Source organism: Zonotrichia leucophrys, chromosome 11 (genome assembly GCF_028769735.1).
Source record: "Zonotrichia leucophrys gambelii isolate GWCS_2022_RI chromosome 11, RI_Zleu_2.0, whole genome shotgun sequence".
NCBI classification, from domain to species: Eukaryota; Metazoa; Chordata; class Aves; order Passeriformes; family Passerellidae; genus Zonotrichia; species Zonotrichia leucophrys.
In genome coordinates this window covers 13,352,968-13,376,778 of record NC_088181.1, presented here as the reverse complement: position 1 = coordinate 13,376,778, position 23,811 = coordinate 13,352,968, and the positions used below count along the sequence as shown (strand labels likewise).

General features: G+C 41.5%; 1 protein-coding gene across 3 annotated transcripts; it reads right to left on the bottom strand.

The window, feature by feature from the left end:
* Nucleotides 1–7,416: 7,416 nt before the first annotated feature.
* N4BP1 (NEDD4 binding protein 1) lies at nt 7,417–23,646 on the bottom strand. 3 transcript variants are annotated; one of them, XM_064723267.1, is made up of 8 exons: nt 23,275–23,646; nt 19,890–21,649; nt 15,730–15,860; nt 15,244–15,340; nt 13,875–13,982; nt 12,270–12,377; nt 12,041–12,098; nt 10,030–10,156 (listed from the first exon to the last, which is right to left on the bottom strand). In XM_064723267.1, the coding sequence occupies exons 1-7, from the start codon at nt 23,515–23,517 to the stop codon at nt 12,077–12,079; spliced, it is 2,469 nt and encodes an 822-aa protein (XP_064579337.1). In that variant the 5' UTR covers nt 23,518–23,646; the 3' UTR covers nt 10,030–10,156; nt 12,041–12,076. The 3 variants fall into 3 exon arrangements, with proteins under 3 accessions (XP_064579335.1, XP_064579337.1, XP_064579336.1); XM_064723266.1 differs by having other exon boundaries at nt 10,094–10,231; XM_064723265.1 differs by lacking the exon at nt 12,041–12,098 and having other exon boundaries at nt 7,417–10,231.
* Between the last annotated feature and the right edge of the window lie 165 nt (nt 23,647–23,811).

The following is a 23,811-nucleotide window of genomic DNA, read 5'->3' as shown; positions in this document are numbered from 1 at the left end:
GGAGACAATCTTCTCCAAACTTTAAAAAACCAAACAATCATGTAATCCTGTTAAGGTCAGCTGAATAACATCTGTGGAACTGGAAAGATGGTCTATGATATACAAGTATAATTTTAGAGTATTTAATAGACATTGTTAATGAAATTCATGAGGCTATAAGCTTCCTAAATAGCAATTTCACTGTTACATGGATTATTTCCAAAGACAGTCTCTATGCCAAGATTTTTTTTAATTCCTGAGCTACTTTTTGAGGGAAAAGTTCCAGTAAATAGATTACAATGGGAACTGTGCATCCTGGCGCTCAGATAATGAAATCTGATCCTGCCTCCCCAGGTAATGTGCAGTTTGGCCCAGTGAACACTTCAGTCACCCCATGGACAAAGCAGCTGGGAAGGTTCTGGGCCACTACAATGGATGAGTTCTTCCACACCATATGCTCCCTGTGAGACCATATGCCCTCTATGGCAGTCCCAGATTAACCCAGTTTGTGTGAACTCAAACCCCACACATGGCACTTTTGTAGGCAACAGCAATAACTAAGAGTCCCTTCTCTCTCAAAGAAACCCCCCATTATGATAACAAAAAATACCCCCCCAAAAAAACCCAAATCTACCAAAATACACCTTTTACCAGAAAATCAGATGTGCCCACCCAAAAAACAAGCTCAAACAAAATTTTTTTTTTTTTAAGTATAGCATATTTTCATTGCAAAGAGAAAGGAACAGATTTGCATTTTTTTTTGGTCCAGCTGAAGCAAAGTCAAGAGTGGATTTGCTAGAAGGATTTGCTTTATTTAACTAGTTAACGCACAAACCCCCACCTTAGGGCATTTACAAATTAAACCCAAACTGTAGATCAGTTATGATACCTCTAGAATTCAGAGAAACATGCCTGCCTGCAAATCTTTTCATTTTCAGATCCACAAGCAATTTTGTTCCATGAATGAAATAAGTGGTATGTTCAATATTCCATTTGTGAGTGCATTGGCTCTTGCAACTTAATTAAATGCCTCACTAACTTCACACATCCAAGCATTTCTGCATGGCTGCCTCATATTAAACAATTCACAAGAAACAGAAAATATCACCAAACACTGGTGTAATCAGATATGGCATTGTACTATAAATTATTCTCACGTTATAGAATCTGTGCTAATAAATACAGAGGCAGCTGGTAGAGAGGCCTCTATGGTTAAATGGACCATCATGTCTTTATCAGTGGTTAAGCAGAGGGGAATTCCTAAGGAGACAAACACTTGTAAGGAGCTTACCTCCCCCTGCCAGGCCGGGCAGATTAACAGCACTGTCAGGCTGCTCCCCTGCTGGCCATTGAGAGACAGGGGCTCCGTGATTTTTGCATGCATGGAACCATTTATTGATCCACACAGCTCAGTTTTTGTACCTTTTCAGGTGTAGCTAAAAATGGCACAGCCATAACATTCATGTAACTGAGTTACATTGCTTAATCCAAGCCTCCCACAGAGCCGTGCAGGCGTGCAGGGTCCTGCATGGTTCCTGCATGGTTCCTGCATGGTTCTGCATGCTAAGCACATCACACCAAGTGAACTTCTTCATTCCTCCTTCAGGGCTCTGCTTTCCTTTGCCAAGGCTTATGGCTGCTGTGGCTAACACATCCACTCCTATCACAGAGGTAAGCTCTGTTCTCAGTCCTCCTCTCAAGCTGTATTTCCACATTCCCTCACTTTTATGCAAGCTTTCTGTTGCTTGCTGGTTTTGTATTTTAAACCCACAACAGTATATTCTAATGGGAGGGGTTCCCATCCATGGCAGGGGCTGGAAGTGGATGATCTTTGTGGCCCTTCCAACCCTAACCATTCTATGATATATTTAACAAAAACCCAAACAAAACAAATCCAGAAACTCAAAAAAAAAAAAAAATCCACCAAAACACCTGCTTGTGCACCAGTGCTTCAAGTAAGCAATGCAAACATTTTTGCTAATTATTGTATTGAACAGCAGGTGCATGAGTTATGGTGGAGGATGAACTATGAGCCTGGAAACCACCAGAAAAAAAAATAACAAAACTCATGTGGGAGAGGGAGATGGATCTTCTTGACAAGCTCAGGCCAAGAGGATTCTGACTTCACATTAATGTGAGATCAAAGTATCAATCCATTTAATGTGCCAAAGACATTCAGAATGGCTCTGGAATACTTCAGATGAAAATGCACTTTCTGCTTTGGAAAGGTAACATCCTGTGCCAGGTTTTGGACAAAAGCAGACACTTTGATGCACGTTGAAGTTCCTATGAAAGCATTTCAAGGTTGGTCTCTGCACCAAGACCCTGAACTCACTCCTTTAATGCCAGCAATGACAACTACTGGTCCTGATGCTCAGTACCTCAGGACTCACAACTTTCTTAGGTGCTCCTTTGTTTAAGCACCAAACACAGGATGGACCCTCTAAATAACCTCTGTCTGCACCAACAGTTGTAATGAAAGCAGTGCAGCCTCCCCACATACTCCAAAATTCCAACTGCTCATTCCCTTGCATCTCCTTCATGTTTATACCTCTACTTTGAGCTTCTTTCCTGAGACCCTTTCCAGCTTCATGGAAGCAATGATCAGAACTGGAGCTGCCCCCAGCTTAGCAAGCCCACAGCTTCACGGGTGTTTTCTTCCTTCTCAGAGTTTCATGAATCTCGCAACAAACTGGAGCCACTTTTGGGGCAGTTTACATGGAAATGCTGCACAGCCACGTGGCTGCAGTTGTGCATTTCCCGTGGCATATGACACACTGCTCCAGATGGTGCTAATGGCATGGGATCTAAAATACACTTACCTCCCAGTGCAAATCTACATCTGATTACCTTTCTGGGGATATCACATTTTAGTGATATACTATGAAGACAAAAAATGAGCTTTTCAAAAATATAAGTGCTTAAGTGCTGAAGTAACACTTCACCTGAAGCACTGTGGTCCTTCAGAAGTATTTATGTACCTATGTATTTCTGAAAATGCCACAGAGTTCCCTTCTGTATCCTTAGGCCCCTAAGTGCCATGAGCTCTGAGTACCTTCTTGAACTAAACCTGCCCTGTTAAGACAAGAAAAACCCCCAAAACATGACTCTTTATCACTGTGGATTTGCAGATCATGTGCATAGAAGAACCTTAAATCAGATGGTTCTGTCAGGTGTTTCTGTAATATCAGTTACCCATCATTCCAGTAGCTATTCTATTCAGCTGGGAATAGAATAGCTCTTGTCTGCAGAGCCTTGCTTTGGGAGTCCAGGGGCAGTGGGCTATCACAGATCTCTTCAACATGGTGTTTGCTGAGAGCTTCAGGGAGCAACCTGGTCAAAAAGGAACACAGAGAAGGCTGCAGCCACCACAGAGTGTGCCCTGTACACACACATATATATACATACATATACCTTATTTCTACCAAGATACACATAACAGAAAATGTGCACCTGTTTCCAAGACTGTTCAGTAGCCTAGAGTGTGAAATCACTTAGTAGAACACAGAACACTCAGAAAGGCTCTTAAATCAGATCAAAATTAAAAAGTGTAAAATTTTATGCCTGTTGAACTTGTGCTTTACAGTAGGATATGACTCAATACCCAGCCCTTTCACAGCTGCAGTCTGTGCAGTGAGACAGTAACACTGCCTGTGGTACTTTAATAAGTTGTTACAGAGTCTTTTCTGAATATAAACACAGTTTTCAGACAGACTGTCAGATTTTTACTCGTGGTATAGAACTTGCTCCCTACACCCACCCCATGTGTTTCAGAGGCACTGAATGTTTCTGATCATATTCCCCACCCTTCTGCACATTGATATCTGATCAGCCCTCCTGCATTCACTGACCATGAGATAGCCTGAAACAAGACTCTAATGCACAGATTTTGTGCTTGTTTAACCCAGCAAGAAACTGGAAACCAATGTTCATAACTTTAATTTTTCATACTTAGAGAAAGCCCCACTTTCATAGCAGGGTGTAGGACTATTGACTTTATTGTGTCACAAGAGCACACAGCCTCTGTTTGTTTGATACCAAACAAGGCTCCTCCTTGCCCACTGGCCTGCCTGCTTTAATTGAGCTGAGTTCCTCTTGCCTGTGTTTCTGCATGTTTACAGCTTGAGGAGATATCATGCTAATCAATGTACACCTACCCCTTGGTTTATGGGGGAAAGAGAATATCTGCATGCAGCATTAGTATTTAATCCAAAACCACCACAGCTGAACAGCAGTCTGAAGAAGAAGGTGTCACATATACCTTAGTTGGGGGAAAAAAGAAGCACACTATTTCTGTCTCTGCCCCTGCAGCACTGACTAAATACTGATCAGATATTTCAATTTTAGGCAGCGTCCCATTAAATCCTTTTCACAATGCATCACTCACCATTGGTGCATTATGAGACAAATAAAAGACAAGCAAGAGCCCATCAGTGAGGAAAGAAAGAAAGGGTTATAATAGTTCTACAGAAACATTATAAACTTACTTAAGCTGCTTTATTATTTGTATATAATTAAATATTATATTAAAAGAAATCATAGCCTCCCTTCCCAAATAGCTCCTCAAGCAGCAATTACATTCACCTCCTACCAGAAACATTTGAATAATGTCCCTGAAAGGCCCTGAGACTAAATCCACCAGATGGGATAGATGAGATATCCTGGGCTTTTGCATGAATTATTTCAATCCATCATCATTTGGAAGACTCATAGCTCCTGTAATATTGGAAAGCTTAATTTGATTTCCATTTACAAAGTAGGGCTTTGATGGATGCTATAAAACAAAGGATAACAATCTAGCTACTATATCTTTATCTTCTCTGCATTTTTGTTGACAGCAGAGAACAGAGGGCTCAGACTCATGACCGACCAGAGTTTAAACCACTGTGCCAGCTGTGACAGCAGAGAAACCAGCGCACAGCACCCAGCAAGGGCAGCTGCAGTCACCCTCCTGCAACCGTCCAAACAGCATTTTAGGCCACTATAACATCTACTGCTTATGAATCAGAGCCCTAAATAATTTTTATTCAAAATCAATGCATTGAAGGGTTTTTACAAAAAAATAATCATGTGCACACACTGAGTTGGTAGAGACTTTGCAAATTAACTTCATGATCACCCTGATCACCATGATTCTTGTCTTACACTTTCATTTCTAGTGCTATCTTATTCATATACTCAAAAGTCTGTTTCTGGCTCAAGGCTGGAAGGGAAACAAGTTTGGACACTGGGAGGCTGTGTGTTGATGGTATATGTTTCACAATAAGTTATATTCAGCCCAGGAAACTTCTCTTCAGATTAGGTGTGAGCAGCTGATCAGCACACAGGCCAAGAGAATAAAAATTTTGTTAAAAGTTAAAATATGGCAAGTTCTGTTTTCCTAATGTAGAGAATCCTTGGATAGCTACAACTATGACAGAAAACATTAATTTGTTCCCAATGAATGCCAAATATTACTATTTTAATGCCCCTTCACTTCAGAATGTCAAGAATGCCCTTATCCATATTCTTGGTGTTCTGCCAGTAGATCTGGCAAAAGACTCTGATGTGCCTCTTTCAATTCAAGGCCCTCTGCTGTGAAGATCTCCCACACAAAGTATTTATAAATCACAGTGTCCCTCCTCCTTCTCCTCACAGAAAATAATCCCAGACATTCACGCTCTGCCTTTTAGATATTCCCAATTTCCCTGTCTGCAAAACCCCTGGTTGAGCTGGGTGTGTTTGGGTTCGCATTGCAGGGATGCTGCTCAGAAAAAGGAGGAATCCCCCTGCAGTGCCTCCATCCAGCCCAGGGCTGTGTTCTCCAGGTCACTGCCCCAGCAAAGGGCGGCTCCGGCCTCTGGCCCCTGCTCTGCCCCTCACCAAGGCTCGGCAGCCAGCTCTGCCCTCACGATGCTGTCTCTGATGTTAATGCAATACTTCTGAATCTCGAAATTAATTTTTTTCTTTTTTTTTTTTTTAAATTTAAGAATATAATTTCTCATGCGCCGATATCTTAAACTCCCGGCAATCAGAGTTGTTCAAACAGCAGACTCCTGGCCGCACTTCTGATTTCAAGGAACTCGTATCAAAGGTAAATATATTAAATATATTACCACCAATTTCATGTGCCTGTCAAACAAAAACCGTCAGCAAACCAGAGCACGGTCCCTGAGCCAGAGGCAGACGGAGCCTGCCCCGCAGCAGCCGTGAGGACACCGCGAAAGCGCCGGGATGCGAAACCCGGACCCAGCGCTGCCCTCAGGCTCCCCGGGCGGGGGGGGACGAGGCGCGGGCCGGCGGCGCCACCTCCTGTCCCTTCCCTCCTATCCCTTCCTGTCCGCTCCTGTCCCTTCCCTCCTGTCCCCGCGGAATGCCCGCACAACCCCTGCAGTCCAACAGCTGGAGCGCCTGCCTTGGATTCCCCTCCTTACTGAGAAGGGCGTGCGTTTCTGTATAAAACACATGCAAGCCAGCTTTTTATTTTTAAATAGACTCTTAATATTTTGCTCAGTAAAGATTTATCTTAAAATTATCAATACTAAGACTCAATACTTTAAATATCGCATGCTCATTCAGCAACCAGGGAGAAAAATTATACTTGACTTTGGATTTGAATTACAGTGACAAATGATAATAAAATAAAACTCAATTGATATATTTCAGAATTCTGATGTCTTTGGACTGTTGTTTCTATTTAATTAAAAATATGTAATATTTTATTTCTCTTATGTACACTTAAAATATCATTCCTGAAACAGTTAAAAATACTCAAGTGAAAAGGGGATCCAGTGCATTCAAACCCATTTTCTTCTTAAAAAAATGCTTCCTTTGAATTAGCCATTTAAAAATTATACAATGCAATCTGACAGAACTTGGTGAGCCACAAGGCAGACAGGACAAACTTGGGATTGTCATATGCACCTCAGCAGAGTTTGAACAGTGCAATGGAACCACATTCTAAACATAAATGCACACAATACATAGATAAAAAATGTACAAATCTAAAATCCATCTGTTCTTTAAAAGTTATCATCTACACCATCTACTTGAGCACTGCAGTATTTCCACTGTATGCACAGAATTACATATGAACATATCTGGTAGACTGGTAGATTTATGTACAAAATTGAAAACTGGTAGATTTATGTACAAAATTGAGCACAAACAGTAGCAGTCAGGAAGGTAGGAATAGTCTGGACACCATGAGTTACACTGTTGTAAGGCACTTGGGTTTCTATTCTGTGATAAAAAAGAGAAACTGAACACATCAGAGAAACACCTGCTTACATAATCAGAGTCCTCCAAATACCAGACAGCAGATTAGGTCTCAGAATCTGCGAAGTCATTATTATTCTAAACTGTATTTGTGAAAATAACAGGTCTTATACATGAATTATAGCAGAGCTACTCCTTTCCAATAAAACAGAGCCATCCAGAACATAATCCAGCCCCAGATTTAAAAATAGCATTTAATACAGCTACACAGAATTTTAGCAGGAAAGGCATTCATATCAAACATAGCCCGCAAGCTTGCAAAACAGAAGGAAACACTGCCAGCGTTAGAAAGACACTGTGAGTCACTGTTTGTCATGGAACTTTCACAGGCACTCTCTCTGGTTCAGAAATGCTCTTCCAATACACAAGCTACCCAAAAAGGCAGAGACAGGAAGGAAAACAGCAGCACTAGCACCGACTACTGGGGCTCATCTGAACTTTGCTTGTTGACAACTGCAATGAAATTGTTTACATTACATGCTCTTAAGACATAAAAGAAAACACTCCTTTTGGCAGTAAACTCTTGTATTTGTCACAGAAATCCTGCACTTGGCCCCACACCAGGAATCAGTCTCGGGACTTTACCCCTTTAAAGGGAGGGAGGGGAAATGCCAGGTCACTCACACGTAAGGGAAAGTCCCTGGTATTTTCCACTCCAAACACTGCTTCTAGCTGAGTTTTTGCAGCAACCAAGGTTGAATAGCACGAGGCATGCTTCAGAAACAGACTTTGGAGAAAGAAACAGAGAAAGGAGAAAGAGAACCAATCTCTTTGCTCTCGTGACAGGACTTGAGGCTTGAAGCTGAGTGGGGGGATTTAGGTTAGATCAGGAAAAAGCTCCTCACCCAGAGGGTGGCTGGGCACAGCCCCAAGCCTGACAGAACTCGAGAAGTATTTGGACAATGCTCTCAGGCATGGGATGGCAATTGAAGTGTGGGGGGCCAGGAGTTGAACGGGATGATCCTCGTGGGTCCCTTCCAACTCCATGAAGCAATTCTCTATGAAATAAAGATTACAATATATTTATATCCCCACACTAGCACCTATAAAGTGGAAACAACATATGCAATCAAAGATATACCTAATGAAAAGAAGGCAAGTTCTTCAAGGAACATGTTCACACATGTACACACACCCCCCAGGCGGTGTGAGGGAGCTCATGATTATTCTCTTACTATTTATTAAAATTATACCAACTATAGTCAGTGAAACAGGATTTAAGAACCTGCCTAAGTTTTTATGGGGTTAGAACTCAGTGATTACATAACACTTCACAGGTAAGAACTAGTTCTTGGCAAACATGTGCTGGTCAGAAGGACTCTGCCCATCTGAATAGCAAATCTCCCACTCGCTTATACAGAAAAAAGAATAATTTAGATTTGTCTATTTGGATGCAGAAACATTAAGGGCCTCTCTTCATCACCACCTGTATTTTTGAGAAGCTGTAACTACTGCTCATAAAATGTTTTGTTCTTGCTGCAATTCTCTTTCAGGTTGCTTGTGTTCAGGGAAGAGCAAGACTGCCTTCTGTTTCTGACTTCACAAAACGTGAAAGGGCCATGCAAAGAAATCTTTCAAACAGTCTTTCAAAAGCCCCAATTCCTCAAGTATATTTCAGTTCTTTTGCATATAAACAAAGACTGACTTCAGACCCCATGGAACTGGAGAGAAAGCCACTAATGCTTCAGGGTAAGGCTCAATACACCAGAAGTTGAATGTAGGCTCTGGAGCCCAAGTTGTCTTTACAGCCTAATTTGATTTTACTCACTTTGAACACTTGGCACCAGAGACTGGTTAAAAGGAAGGACTTAAGTGTGTACAGAGATATAGACAATCTTAACTTTGCTCTGCTCTAGAAAGTGGTCCTGTTGGTCAGCTTTTATAAATGATCTTCCTTTTCGCCCCTTACTTTTTGGGATAAATCCCAGAACAGATCTAAAGGGGTGGAGCTGACTACAGCTTGAAGGTCTGCACAAAAAAGCCATTTCTATACAGACAGTGTCTCATTGTGTTAACATCACACCATTCACACTTAGAACAGACAAGGAATCAGTGCAATTGTTAAAGATATTTAAACTATCCTGAAAGAACGCTAATAGTCAAGATAATTTCCAATTTAAAAACAAGTGTAGATTTCAGATCTTTTAAAGAATTCAAAACACCTTCTCCCGATGAGAGCTGTGAACTCACACTTTCTCTTCTAACTGCCCCGCACCGCACTCCCAGCCTGAAGGAGCAAATGGATTTCCTTGGATTTTCACGCCCTTCGCGGGGCTCCTCACGGACCCACAGCCGCCACCTGCTGGCAGCTGCTCCCACGCGCGGGTCTCCAAACGACGGGAATTCTGCCTTCCAGGAAAAGGGTTCTGCAAAAAGTACTAACACTGCTCAAAAGGAAGTACTGCAACTGCTTTAACAAGCAATTCCAGTGAAGCAGAAGACTTTTTTTTCCATAGAAAATATTACTAAAAATCTGTAGTAGCAGCAGTTTTTAATTTACCAAAACCTGGCATCTATTAGCAACAGAACATACACAAAAATATCTTTGTTTATACAAATAAAATTAGGTTTTTAATATTCACAAAGTAACATAAAAGAGCGACATTTTTCTTCACATTGATAATTGTTAGTCAGAGCAGTTGTGATATAAAGCTGTGGAAGCATTCAGTCAAGCACCATGGCAGATAGTGCATTAAGGTCTCTCATGAATGGATGATTAGATAGTATTTGATCAATCTTCTGCCTTTGATCATAGTCAGGAAAAATTCTGATCAGGGCTTCTCTTAGCTGGGCTGTTTCTGAGGGAGATCTCTGTGGGGGAATTGCTGGACAAGGCTCTGTGTTTTCTTCCCATGGAAGCAATGGGGATGAACGATCATCATGCACTCTGCCTCCAGGCTGTTGACTGCTACTGCTCACTCTGGGGAGGAAAGAGGGTGTCTCAGAATAATATTGTCCACTGCTCTGTAAAGCCTTGTGTGTTGACCAGGAATCTCTGTGCAACAAAATAAAAATTTTAATTAATTAAGCTAAAGGACATTCTAGCTGCAGTTCTCTCTGTACACGAGAGAGAGAAAAGACAAATGTGTATAACTTAAACATCCCTGCTGCTCAGCCAGTTACTGACTGGAATCAAATGACAAGCATTCTTTCAAAGTGAAACAAAACAGGGTATAACAGTTCTCAATATGAATCCAGCACAATTAACATTCATATCACCCAGGAATAGCCTCAGTATGCTGTGAGTCCTTTACTTGTCAGATTACAGAAAATTTTATGAAGGTATAGATAAAAAGATAAATTGAATACATGTACACTGACATGGAGCATGTGAAAATGCTGACAGACCAGTTCCAAGACTGCTTCACAAGACAATTCCTCATGTACTTTTGCTCTGGACTGAGCCATGCTCATATTTAGATCAAGGCCTTGTTTCCCTTGTATGGTATCCTTAACAGGGCAATGAAGTTGTTTTAGCAGTCTCAGGACTTGAATACTCTTAATTATTGCAATTTTATTTCAAACTTGGAAAAGTAATGCTAATCTGTGCGCTGCTAGCACTACAAAATATAAAGGTCAGTCTACTTCAGACGCCAGCAGATACCAGAGAAATGTGAAGTGGAACTCAATGTTACAGTCTAGTTTCCTACCACCAAGGGAAACAGTACCTAAATTACAGAGCTCTATTTTAAAAGCATTTGGGTGATGACACCTCTAGTTACTCCGTGTGGAAAGGTTTTCTAATTGCTGAAGATTCTGCCAGTTTCTGATGCAGTTCCTGGTGCCATTTATGCTTTCTGCATCATTTAAATCGTGTAGAAAAGTCACAAGGAAGGAATAAAATTAACTCTTTTTTACTTGCAGCTTTTCTCTACTCTTCCTGGTCCCCCCCCCCCCCACCAGCCCAACCCCAAAACAAGCACTCAAACCTAGTTCCAGTTCCAAATGTACAGATATGAAACCAAGCTTTTCTGTGGTCTTTTCAAAAGAATCCATTTCTACAATCATCACACTCACCTACCTCAGAACACTCTGTTTTCATTTTATTTCTCTCAGACACAGGCAGGTAAAGCACAGTGTTCTTCTCAAAGGTTTTGTACAAGAGCTTGAACACTCAGCATTTCCTTCTGGAGTCCTAGCACTGCACTTGCTTTTTTAATGTGAATACACTTATTTTCAAATCAGCTTGTAATCTATGGTATAACAATGTTCTACTTTCCTCACAAGTTTACAATAGATGAGATTCTTGCTTATTCTTTGTATTAATCCTTAAGAACAGCTTGCCTTTTCTATTGACAATTTTAAAGTTACCTCACTTGTTTTTAAAAGCCCTCTCACTACGCCTCAGAATTCTTAGCACTTCTAATTCCCAAACTGGTGAAAGAACAGAATACTATTTTCTTTTGCTAAAGAGCAAACTAATCCTCAAATCTTGGCAGTTCATGCAAAGCAAATTCATAGTTTGAATACGTGCACATTTAAAAAGTACATTAATCGTAAACGAACAATTTATGTTCATTAACAGTTATAATTATTACTCAAAGATTTAATAACAATGCCACAAAAATTGTTTTGACAACAGCAAGGTACCCTCAGCCTTGAGGTGAAGTGTCGCCCAATAGCAGAAAACCTGAGTGTTTGTAGCACCTATTGTCCCACTATGAAGAAGTTTCCAACCAAGGTGTCGTAGATAACATCAGAGTAATTAACACCACACACCCACCACTGGCACCTCTGGGGGCTGTTAACACACCCGTGCATGAAAGCCACCAGAGACAAATCTCAGAAGAAGCTTTTGTCATACTTATCTCAGTTCTCAGAGAGCTCTCAGAGGCAAATGTCACCAGCAGTTTCTGAAGGAACTGAAGTAACAGGAAAAATGTGTTTTTTGTTTTTTTTTGTTAAACTGCTACATGCTACAGTGTTCCTGCTGAACTTGACTGTGCTCTACAGGTGTGTGAGTGAAGCAGGAGAAAAGCTTATTTCAAATGTGAAATAACTGTGTCAAACAAAAGTGAAAACAGTGTTTATACCTAGAATAGCCTTCACTTCGAAGGAAGTCATCTAATCTGGGTCCATTTCTTCCCAAAGGATCATCAGGAACCATAAATATGTCACCAGCAAAAGTGTACTGGAGCAACCTGCAAGAGAGTTCTTTTAAATAACAAGGTATTTCACCCTTGTTGTCCTTCACCTTTGTAGCACAGGATGAATTTCCTTAGAGCAGACACCACATGAGGAGTCCCTAAAGACTAATTAGTAAACCCACCTAAGACACAACCAGCATTCCCTGTCAAAATAATTCCATGGGAGCTGTGAACTCTCCCTATTACACTGCAGAACACAGCTTTTCCCCCCCTTTTTTTTTACAGCAACTGTTTTATGACTGAAGATTTGCAACAAGACTATGGTGGAATTTTTCAGGTGATCAGAAATTTTTTGGTTGTTCTAACTCCTTTTCCTTGCAAGGATCTTCAGTCATGTAGCTGAAATGCCTATGTTGGCAGAAAGCCACACAACTAGCAAATATAGCATTAAATGCTTACAGTTAAGACACAAAACTTTTTTTTGGAATCACTTTGGGACAGGTAGAAATCTGTATTAAAAAAACCAAACAAATCGAGTTCAAGTGAAATTTGTCTGTAAGGAGAAGATTTGGTACAGTGGAATTTCCCCAGAAGTAAAACTAATAGCAGATGTTAACATAAGCTCTTAAACCACAGACTCAAGATGCCACATCGAGTATTCTTGCTAAAGTTCTGTGGAAGAACAGAACCTGACTTGGATAGAATTCACTCAAGAAATGATGTAAATGCCTACATGATTAGCCAGCATCAACTCCATGGTCTCACAGCCATACTGTGAGAATCCAGGACAAGTTTTTAGTTCCTTATTTCATTAGAGCTATACTGACCCCAGCCACTGCAACAGATGTACCTTCAGAAAATGTCAGGGACACTGAGGGATTAGTGGGGAATTTTACTAACAGATCACACCTCAGCAGTAAAATAACCTGATTTAACTGAAACTGGAAAAAAAAAATCCCAAACACCCAAACCCAACAAACAAGAAGAAACAAGCAGAAACGAGTCCACAAGATGAAGCAGGGATATTTGATAACTAAGTGAACTTATCTGAACCCAAAGAAAAACACTTGCAAGGAAATGGCTACATGGATATGCTACAAGTGTTAATTTTGTTTAGCTATGCCAGTCTGTCCCACTTGAGTAAAGAGTGATTGATTCTGAATAATTAAAAGTGACACTACATCCTCATCAGCTATCATGTCTCCTTGAAAAAAAGCTTTCAGACAAGAGAGGCTGTGAAAGTGGACTGCTCAAACAAGATCCAACACTGACCTTCAGAAGTGACACACGTGCTGTTACACCAAGCTACTGCTTGTGAGAGCAATTAACACTCATACATGACAGAATACATGAATAACAAGGATATTGGACTACTCAGCACATGACTGCAAGGCCATGAATCACCACAGTGAGTCACAGAGTACTTTATTTGGATCTACCAGAATTGCATGACAGATTAATGACAGATAGCAAAATCCCACATGTAGGTAGAATGCCTACAACTGCAAGGACAGACATCCTTTTAAGACTTCACAGAAATTCAATAATTACCTTTTTTGAATAATTTCTCTCCAGGCAAATGATTCTGTCACAAATTCTCTGAAGTTATCATTAGTCACAATAACACCTCCAGTTTTAGCAGCAAGGTGTAATAAAAATCTGTAAAATTAATTTCAAAGATCATTAAGATAGCTTGCTTTGCTGAAAACAATCCAAAGGCTTAAAAAAACTAAACATTTCATCATCCCAAAGTAATCTACTTGCATGAAAACAAGCACCTTCATTACCAGGAAATGACTGTTTTTGCCAGCCTTAAACTTACAGCAATGTTTTGGGCAGCATGCACTTATTTAGTGCAGCAGAGTTTTCATGGGATGTTTTCTTCCCCATTAAAAATCCAAACCAAACAAACCCACACAAACAAAAGCCCCCAAACCCCATGATCTAAATATCTGCACAGGTAAATGGCATGCTTTATGCAGTAAAGTATTTATTAAACAATCCAACACAAACTCATTGTCATACTTTTTTTGCTTAGCATTAATGACTGTGTTCTGCAAGTCAGTGTTCTGCATGTTAGTTGTTTGCTCTGTCAACCTCTTAAAAACCCTTCTGTTAAACTATGACAAAACAACTACTGATTCATTAAGAAAAAAATGTTTGCTTTCTTTTATAATGTCTCTGAAAATACATTTTTTGCCACTAGAATCAATTTTATCCACAAGATAATGGATGGTGTCCTTTAGAAGGAAAGTGCATGCTTTTAACAAAAGTGCAAATATGTTATCATACCACTTATTTCCACAGTAATTTCAACTGCACTGCCAGAGCATTTCTTATGAAAGGCTTGGTATATCTAAAACATGAATGAAGTACTAGGAAACTGCCACAGACTGCTAAAGCTTACTGTGTCTTGTTCACTGACAGATGATCCCCACATTTTAAAGCTGATCTTTGGTGGTTAAATTAACTTGGAGGTTCACTGGCTTATGCATTGTTACAAATACACTGCTCCAAACACAGAGCAAGGTCTGTGCACCAACGTGGCACCAAGAAGAAAATGGAGCTAAATGCTCTCTGATCAGCAGCTGATTTATGCCCCAAGAATAAAAGGCAGTTCAGGGATAGAATGATGACCAGGAAAGCATAAAAACATTACTGGAGGATTAATTTCTTCAGATAGCCTTTTTTTTTAATTGCCATGAAAATTTGTAGTTCTCCATGACTTTCTGAATACATAATAGTGTTTCCTACAACAGTGAAATAATGCAACAGATGTAAAATTCAGTCTTAAGTTGGATGCTTAGCTCTGTCTAGAAGGGTTGCAGAACAAGCTAACAGAACTGCTCACGAAATATTGAGCTCTTACAACCATTAGTCAGATGTTCAAAAAGACTTTAAAACTACACATATTCTGTACCTGTCATCATGAGCAGCAATTCTTGCTCCTAAAACCATCCTTGCAGGGGTTAAAGACAATATTCCAACATCCTCGAGCTGCGTTAAGAAATTCTGCTCTGTTAAAACATGATTTGACAATTAGTTTGAGATAAAATTACCAGAGAGAACATGGGCTATTTTTGTACCAATTAAGCTAGAGAAATGTCATTGATAGGTGAAGAATTGCTCATATAAAAATGGAGAAAAGGGAGGTCAAAACTAGAAATTAAAGAGCAAACAAAAACCAACCCAAAAAGGACTCCACTGATGGCACACCTGCTAGCCTAAAGAGCATTTCAGGATCTCTCACACTGGGTATGCAAACCCAATTATTCACGCTGAGCAGCCAGATTGCTCCTGCTCAACATTTGATGAATCATTTCTTCTCCATTTATTCTTCACAGAAGTCCCAAAGAAAAAGTTACAGTCTGCTTTAATTCAGGAAACATTAGGAAATGTCCCTCACCTGTAATGGAAGGGTCACGTCTTGTTCTCCACTGTGGAACAAACACAGTAATATTTCGGTGGCCACGTTTCCAAAAGTAGTCAACAGCTATTGCAATTCCTCGACAGGAGAAGAATTTCCTCAGACCATGACTGAGAGTGAAACAAAAAGAAGGGAGATTAAATTCACTAGGGTTTTACTACCAGGAAAACAAAGAAAATGGAACAAAACCTTGCAAAGTGAAGCTGAAAGTCTCACACAGAGCCTCAGGAAAAGAAAAGGCAGATGGTGTTAAAGAGAAGGAATGTTCTAAATGGAAAGAGCTCTTCAGCAGAAGATATCAAATACATCACTTTGCAACTTCATAGCTCAGTCTCCTTTCAGTTTCCTGGGCACAACAACAATGGAGTAATCAGAAGCAGGTTTAGCTTTAAAAAAGAGGCCCATAGTGATGGTTTCTGAGCTCTATTGAGTATAGATTAGAACTATAATAATCCAACATTGTAGTAGTTCCACATACAGCCCTACTACAAAATAGAACACCTTTGGTTTGACTAATTACCAAGGATTGCATCTGAACAGCTCTCTGGAAACCACTAGGGCCTCCTCTCTCTTCATTTCAACAGTGAACAATTGCTCTGAAGCAAAATAATGAAATTTCTTTGGACAAACATTTTCAAAACATTGTATTTTGGCATTAATCTTTTTCTCAATTAAAAAAGATAAGATATTCATTATCTGTTTTTACAAGTCTCTTTTAGGTGACTTTCCAGAAAAACCAGCAACTGCCTAAAATGAGGGGACACAAAGATTTCAATTGATGACCTTGTGAGGCCCTTCCCAACTGGAATTATTCCAGTGACCCTATTTGCCTGTTGAACACATGGCACAATTAACTGTCTAACCAGGCTCCAGCATTTCCAGAGAGGCCACACTTAGACAAAACAAAGATATGATTCCCTAGAAAAGACACACTTTTCTGAGCACTGATGGCTGAGCACTGATGGCATGAACAGCCAAAGCATGTCTTGCAAAATAGTGTATAATCTATGTTTTGAATTAGATGCCAAATCACTACAAAGTACTTTTAACAATAAGTGAGCAAGTGGCATTCCTTTTTTAAACCAGTCTCCCAAATAATAGGCAAGTGCTTATTATTAACCCTAATAGTATGCCCTGTCAGTTTTGAACAGAATCCTATCTTTAAACTCTAATTTAACCTACCAAGAAATCTTCCCAACATAATGGTCATTAAAGGATTTCCATGGAAATATTTTACTCAGCCTTTAGTAGCATTCATTTATCCTTTTCCAGTTTTGTCAATTCTGTAAAAAATATGCTTATCAAAATGTAAATCTATTAAGGTTCTCTGAATTTCAAGAGGAATTCTTTACGTAGAAAGGCAGAAAAATGAATAAGCCATATCTGAAATACAAAAGGCAAAAAAATCTGACTTACTAACAGAATTTCCAGAGGAAAAAAAATATTATGCCACACTTGCCCTTAATAAAATTAAGCATTCTTGGTGTCAAGAACAGTCAAAAACAAAAGGCAATTTTCACAGAAGAGTTACTCTTTGTATACCTTATGGGACATAAGGTATACAAGAGCTGCCAATTTGTCCTGAATGTTCACAAAATTCTGCTCTGCTACAACTTAAAAAAGCATGCAAATAGAAGCAGCTTCATCAAATAACATGTAGAATTAATGTAAGCTATAATATGAAAAAATATGTCACCGCTAAACTAAATTAAATTAGAAGTGTTTTAACTGAGTTAGATAAACACGTGAAGGGACAGCAAATCACCACAGCAAGATGATCTTTTCAAGATCTCCATCTCAAAGACTGCATCTGTTCTCCAAATGCCATTGCAAATACTGCCTTTGCCTGTCTCAGTTCTTTAAAATCCTGTGAAGACCCTACAAAGGTATTTCCTAAATTAAACAAAAGATGATCACAAGCAGCACAAAGCAGCAAAGAGCAGGTTGCCTTCTGGGTCATGTAACACTTTCCCTTTGGTTTGTGACTAAAGTAAATACTGTCACAAATGAGTGGTTTGGCTACTTAAAGAAACACTGTCAAAGGTATCACCAAAGGCACGGTTTGATGTGAATTTGTGAAAATATGGCTTCACACAGTTTGGAGGCAACATTCACTCTTGTGAACTTGTGAAGAGTAAGTTCATTATTTACTGCACAGGTTAAGGCATACAAAGATCAAATTAGAATCAGTTTGCACTGATTTACACAGAAGCCAGGAATGCAGAAGGGGGTGAGGGTGCAAAGCAAATGGATGCCAAGATAAAGGTGCAAAAGGGTTTAGCAGCACTTAATCATGGAGTACTTTGACATTGAAAAAGCAATTCCATAGGGCTGGCTGTAGTGGTAACAATGACTTAATGGTAGATTTGAGGCAGTGCCATTCATACCATGATCAGTACACACACACAGGTACACAATGTGAACACCTAATTCCCTGTGCCTAAAGGAACTCATCAACAAATTCCACTCAGGGTGAAATGCTCCCAGCAAGTCCCTTTGCATTTCCCAACCGACAAGGGTCACACCTCAGGAAATGTGGAGAGGTGTGTGGGAGCTCTGACACCAGGCACAGTCCCTGAGTATGACAAAGGTGAGGATTTGGGAGCTCTGAGGGCCTCACTCAGGACTGCTGGCTACAGGGCCACAGGAGGACTGACTTCAGCCAGCAGGAAGGGTCCCCCTGGCCACAACCCAACCCAGTAACTCCTGGGCTTTCTTTCCCAAAATGTAGGAGCAATGGTGCCCCTCCACCTGGGCTATGATTCAGGTAAACAGTTGACCAAGGATTCAAAGGATAATTGTTTACCCTTTGCTTCCCACCTTGTTTGGGCATGTGATGTTTCTGATTGGATGCACCACCACAAGTACATATTATTTACAAACTATCCTAGGAAGACATAATTCCATTCAATTATTCTTTCATTCTGAGTTTCTTCTACATTTTAATAAAATTCAATGATCCAACAACTGGATATTGCAGTCTGCCTTCAAAAGGCCTGTTTTCAGCATACAAAACCAGGCAATTAAAAAAAATTACTTGTTAGTAGCTAGGGTAAACTCTGGGCATTCTCTCATTCCACAGGCACCCTGAGACAATGTGATAACAGATTAACATGCTGCACGTGTCAAACGAAAACATTCTACAGCTTTTGCAGCTTTCTAGACTTATGAGGCAAGCACTGATTCAGGAACCCATACAGCATTAGTCTAAGCATGTGGGTGATGCATTAATACCCACAGCCCCATCAAAAAAGGGGGCCAAAAGAACCCTGAACCAGCACAGGCATGGAAGCAGTTCTCAAGGTATTGAGCAGTAAAACTGAGAACAATTCAAAGCAATTTTGCAAACAACTCTTCACTTTATGAAATGCAAGAAACAAATGAGGCATTATTTAGCCAGAGGGAAGCTGCAGAATTACCTCCATGATCAAACCAACAGCCCCCCAAGCATTGGTTATTTAGTAGGACATTTGAATATCTCAACGGTTCTGCTGTTTTGAGGCAGCTCTGTCCTTTATGTCTCATAACCAGTTTTCATTTGGTTGGGTGGGAGACACCAGATGTTATATAGCCTTTTTGGGGACTCTATGTCAGTAGCACCCAGCTACTATGCCCTACTCCAATGTGAGGTGTGTGCAGCCAATCCACCAGGGTGCATGAAGGAAATATTGGAACCTCAGCAATGCACATTCAGAATTGATAAATATACATATACACATTTGCAAAGCATAACAGGATCCAAGCAATGCTGTTGGATGAGAAATATGTCACTATTAGATAAGAACCTCCACTTTAAGACTACAAAATGTTAAGAGCACAAAAAATTCCCCCAAACCACTTAAGCTGACAATAATTTAGCCTCGTTGTTAGGCACTGGCAAAGCAAATTAAACTTTGTGCATAACACTGATTGCAACAGAGCAAAGCTTGCCCTGAGATTACTTCTGACTGAAGTGTTACATTGAGCTGAACACTGGTGATTCAAATCAGGTTACACTGAAATGGCACAACTGTGTACATGCACACAAAAACCCAGCTAGCAAAACCTTAACACATGCCACTGCAACCTCTTAGCCCCCATTTCATCTGAAAGTTCAGTGAACTGTTAATAAAAGGATAGCTGAAAAGAAAAATACTTACGAAATTGCAACATTGCTTCCATCAATAATTATATGTTTTAAATATGGTTTTCCAGGCTCATTTATCAACTCCAGTTTGTATGGCTTCTTCAGAGAGTCCAAAAATCTTTGAACTCCAGTAACTGAATGATCTGGATGTGGTCCCATTGTGTCTCTGTCTGGATTTGAAGGGTGTTTTTGTGAAGACAGTAACCGGTCTGGGACAGGATTGTCACAATGCGAGGTTTGGGAAAGGCGCTGGTGGAGAGGCCTGGCTTGGGAAGAGCTGCAGTGTCCCAGCTGCTCCTCAGAACCAGGCTGGCTGTTCTGTACAGTTGAGGGCCCTGCAGTTTTTTGCTGAAATGCAGTTTTACTCTTACTTGAGATTTGCTGCACATCTGAGCTCCCCCTGGCTACAAAGCCAACATCTTTTAGAGCTCTGGCGTGCACAGTGCTGGAAGTCACCCCACTGTCAGTTTCTACACTGCTTAACCTTGGGTTCTGATTCTTACCAGGGCCATAAACATCTCTCTGTTTATAGCACACAACTGAATTTTTGCTGGGAGGAGGAGGAGATTTGCATACCAATCTATGCATTTTATCTTCTGCACCAACTTGTGTGTCTGAAGCACCTCTCACTTGGTGATATTCATTTTTTGTCTCCTTTGAAGTATGGCTGGATTTAAGTGGACTTTTATTCCCAGAAACGCCTTTGTCTTCTAGCTTTTGTGAATTATTTACATTATTTCCTAAAGGAAGACTTACAGTTCTAGGCTTTTGAGACGACTGTTCATGCTCTTTTTTAAACTTCAAATTTTCCTTTTCAATTTCTTCTAGCAGTAGTAACGGTTCCGTAGATTGTCCTAGGATACCGATAACCTTTTCTACAATATTTTGGGAATATCCCATGGTTCTGAAAAAGTTCACAAGAATCTTATATTCCATTTCCTCAGTGAGAGCATCACCTTCTTTAAGGCAGTAAGTAGGACCATCTGATTCAATGCAGCTATCCAAAACCAGATCAATAACTGCATCAGGGTCTGAAGGATTCTTGTGTAAAGCAGATTTCACTTGCGGATCCTTTTCCAAAGAGAAATGCTTTTTAGGGAGCCTTTCCTCCTCATCAGAGGACCTTCTTTTACATGACTGCCTCTCTTTAAAAGCCACTGCCTCTAACAGAGGGTCCTTTATGGGAACAAATCTTGTTTCAGAAGCATCAGAAAGCACAGTGTCCATTTGTTTTGTCAGCTCAGTTACAGGTGTGCCAGCTTTGCTTCTTGCTTCCTCCCCACCTGCCCTTCCGTCTCTGTTTGCAGCAATGACTCTGCAGGTGCTGTTCTGTCCAAGTTGCTGTGGGCTGTCAGAGCCTGTGAGGTCTATGATATCAGTCTTCTCTTCACAAACAGCAGTTTGGGTGAGAGCCAGGAGCTCTCTTTTTAGTGCACTAGGCAAAATCAGTAAATCCATTGTATACTTATCTGCATGTGCTTCCACAAATTGTCTGAACTGCTTTTTAATCTCTGATTCATTGTCATTTAATAAACTTTCATTATTCTCAAAAAGCTTCACAAACTGCTGCACATGACTTTGTGCCATAACAACAGCTTCTGCACCCCCCTTAATACTGAGCAAGCCCATTTCCAGCACTGTTACATCAGCACAGGTATCCTGAATAAGGCTGTTGAGAAACAGGCTCTGTGCACCAACGAAGATGCAGTGCATGTCCTTTGGGTAGTACTCCTTTTCTTCTAGCTCAGGTTCACACACTCCCTTGATGTACTCCTAAGGGGAGAAAGAGAGCAGAGTGAATAATTGTGAAATACCAACATATCCAATTGGTTTTTACTAGGTCAGTAATGGACAGAAACATTAGAAAACAAAGCAAACTTAGCATAAATCATGTCAGAAAGTAAACACTACCAGTAAACAGGACAATAGAAATAAAACACCAATATCTAAAATTATTTTTAAATAGATCTCACAGAAGGCTCTTTGATATTTTCTTGTTTATACCTGATAGTAACAGGTAACAAAATTTGTAGACCAAACAGTTTAAGAGACTGTCAGAAGATATTTATTTTCCTATCCCTACTCTTTGGTCAAAGAGAACTCTTTGTGAATAAATGCCTTTCACTAGAGTTCTACCTAGTCCATAAACCTGAACTTCCAAAAAGTTTCGAAGTACATTTCCTAAGGCTTACAATGTCAGCAGCCATCCTATGTTTTTGTTACTGACTGAGAAAACTCCAGGCTCCAGATACTTCTGTGTTCCTCAAGTTCAAGATTTTCCAAACACAAAAGAAAAAAAAAACCAACAGCAACAAAAAAAAAATCATCCCAATGTTATTTCTGCCATCTGTAAACTACTACAGGTAAAGGTAAATTCACTATACTACCTTATAGTAGTTTTAAATGTGTCAAGAGTTCAAAACTCAGTCAATACAGTATATTATTTATTCTTTCAGATAGTATTATTTTTCCCAAACTGCCTCCTTCTGTTGAAGGAACACGTTGAGGAACACGTGTATGACACAGGTAAGGAATCAAGTTTTTGTCTGAAATCAGTCACAAAACACATGCTCCGGATGGATCTGCCCAACGCCCATACATCGAGATTTTGGGTCGGAAAGGCACCTTCAGCCCAGCTACTGCTCACATCAAACTTCTCATCACAACAGCTGTACTTGCCAGGCTCATTATGAGTAATATCAATTTCAGCATCACTGCTGAGAAACTCCCCCCAAAGTTTAGTTGTGCAAGACATTTAACACGCGTGAAGCCACTACAGCAACTGCTGTCCCCTCTGAGACACAACCCGCACAGACAGTTCTCTTAACTCATCACAGCTGGGTTGAAAAGAGAACTATCTGCTCCAGCCTGGTGAAACTGTTCAGATCTGACCACTTTTCTACGAAGGAAATAATAAATGCTTTAAGCTTTAGTGAGAGCTTTGCCAACGAGCCGCTAAATGCCACAGAATAAGCGAAGTCCGTATGGCAAAACATGGCAACGCCCAAACAACTCCGAGGAATTTCTTGTCTCCGGGAGGAAGAAGGAAAGCGAAACATTTTAATCTGGCTTTAAAACAAACCTCGGCCCATCCCCAGTGGCGCTCCCCCTCAGCTGCGGGCTGGGCTATTTCATAACGCACTGTCCGTGAACTTCGCTCTTCCCAGCTGAGTTGTTTCGCTTTATTCCCTGCGCTTATGTCAACACGGCGGGAGACTCCCTGGCACCGGGCACACACCCACCTGCCAAGGCAGCGCCGTTTCTGTTTCCTCCTGGGGCATTCGGCTTTTCCCCACCCCTTCTTCCTCCAAGCAGCGGGCCCGGCCGTGCCGGTCCGGCGGGCCCCTCCGCACGCCAGCCCCGCTGCCCCGGCCCCAGCGCCCCGCCGGGCCCCGTACCTTGGCGCTGCTCACGGCCTTCGTGCAGCCCGCCAGTTGCACCCAGATCCTGGCGCTGGCGTTGGGCGGCTGCAGCGCGGGCCGCCAGTCCCCCTGCGCCCCCAGCACGGCCAGCCGCACCTCGAACAAGCCCTCGATGCGGTCCCGGCTGCGCTCCAGGAGGCGGCTCTTCTCGGCGGGGACGGTGAACTCATCCACCCTGGGCTCCGGCGCGGAGCCGTGCGGTGTCCGGCGGGCCGCCATCAGCGCGGGGCGCGCAATCCCATCGCACCGGGAACAGCGACACCGGGAAACGCCGCACCGACCGCCCGCGTCATCGGCCCGCGACGGCGCCGGGCAGCGCCCACCCGCAGCCGCGCCGCCATGGTTAGCACCGGCGGCCTGGCCCCGCCCCGCCTAGCCCCTCCCCTCCGCGGTGTGGGCGGGGCCGCACCGCCCCCTGAGGGCCGCGGGGCGGGGCCACGGCGGGACAGGATGCCCGCTCGGGCCGTCCCGGGGCACGCGGCACAGCACCGCGCCCGGCCCGGGCTGCCCCGG

What these genes read in the sequence shown, in the direction of transcription:
- N4BP1 (XM_064723265.1), bottom strand. Translation starts at nt 23,517, where the DNA reads ATGGCGGCCCGCCGGACACCGCACGGCTCCGCGCCGGAGCCCAGGGTG. An exon ending in AGGCCGTGAGCAGCGCCAAG is followed by an intron (nt 21,650 to 23,274) that starts GTACGGGGCCCG and finishes TTCTCCCCTTAG; the next exon opens with GAGTACATCAAGGGAGTGTG. An exon ending in AGAGAAATTATTCAAAAAAG is followed by an intron (nt 12,378 to 13,874) that starts GTAATTATTGAA and finishes ACTCTCTTGCAG; the next exon opens with GTTGCTCCAGTACACTTTTG.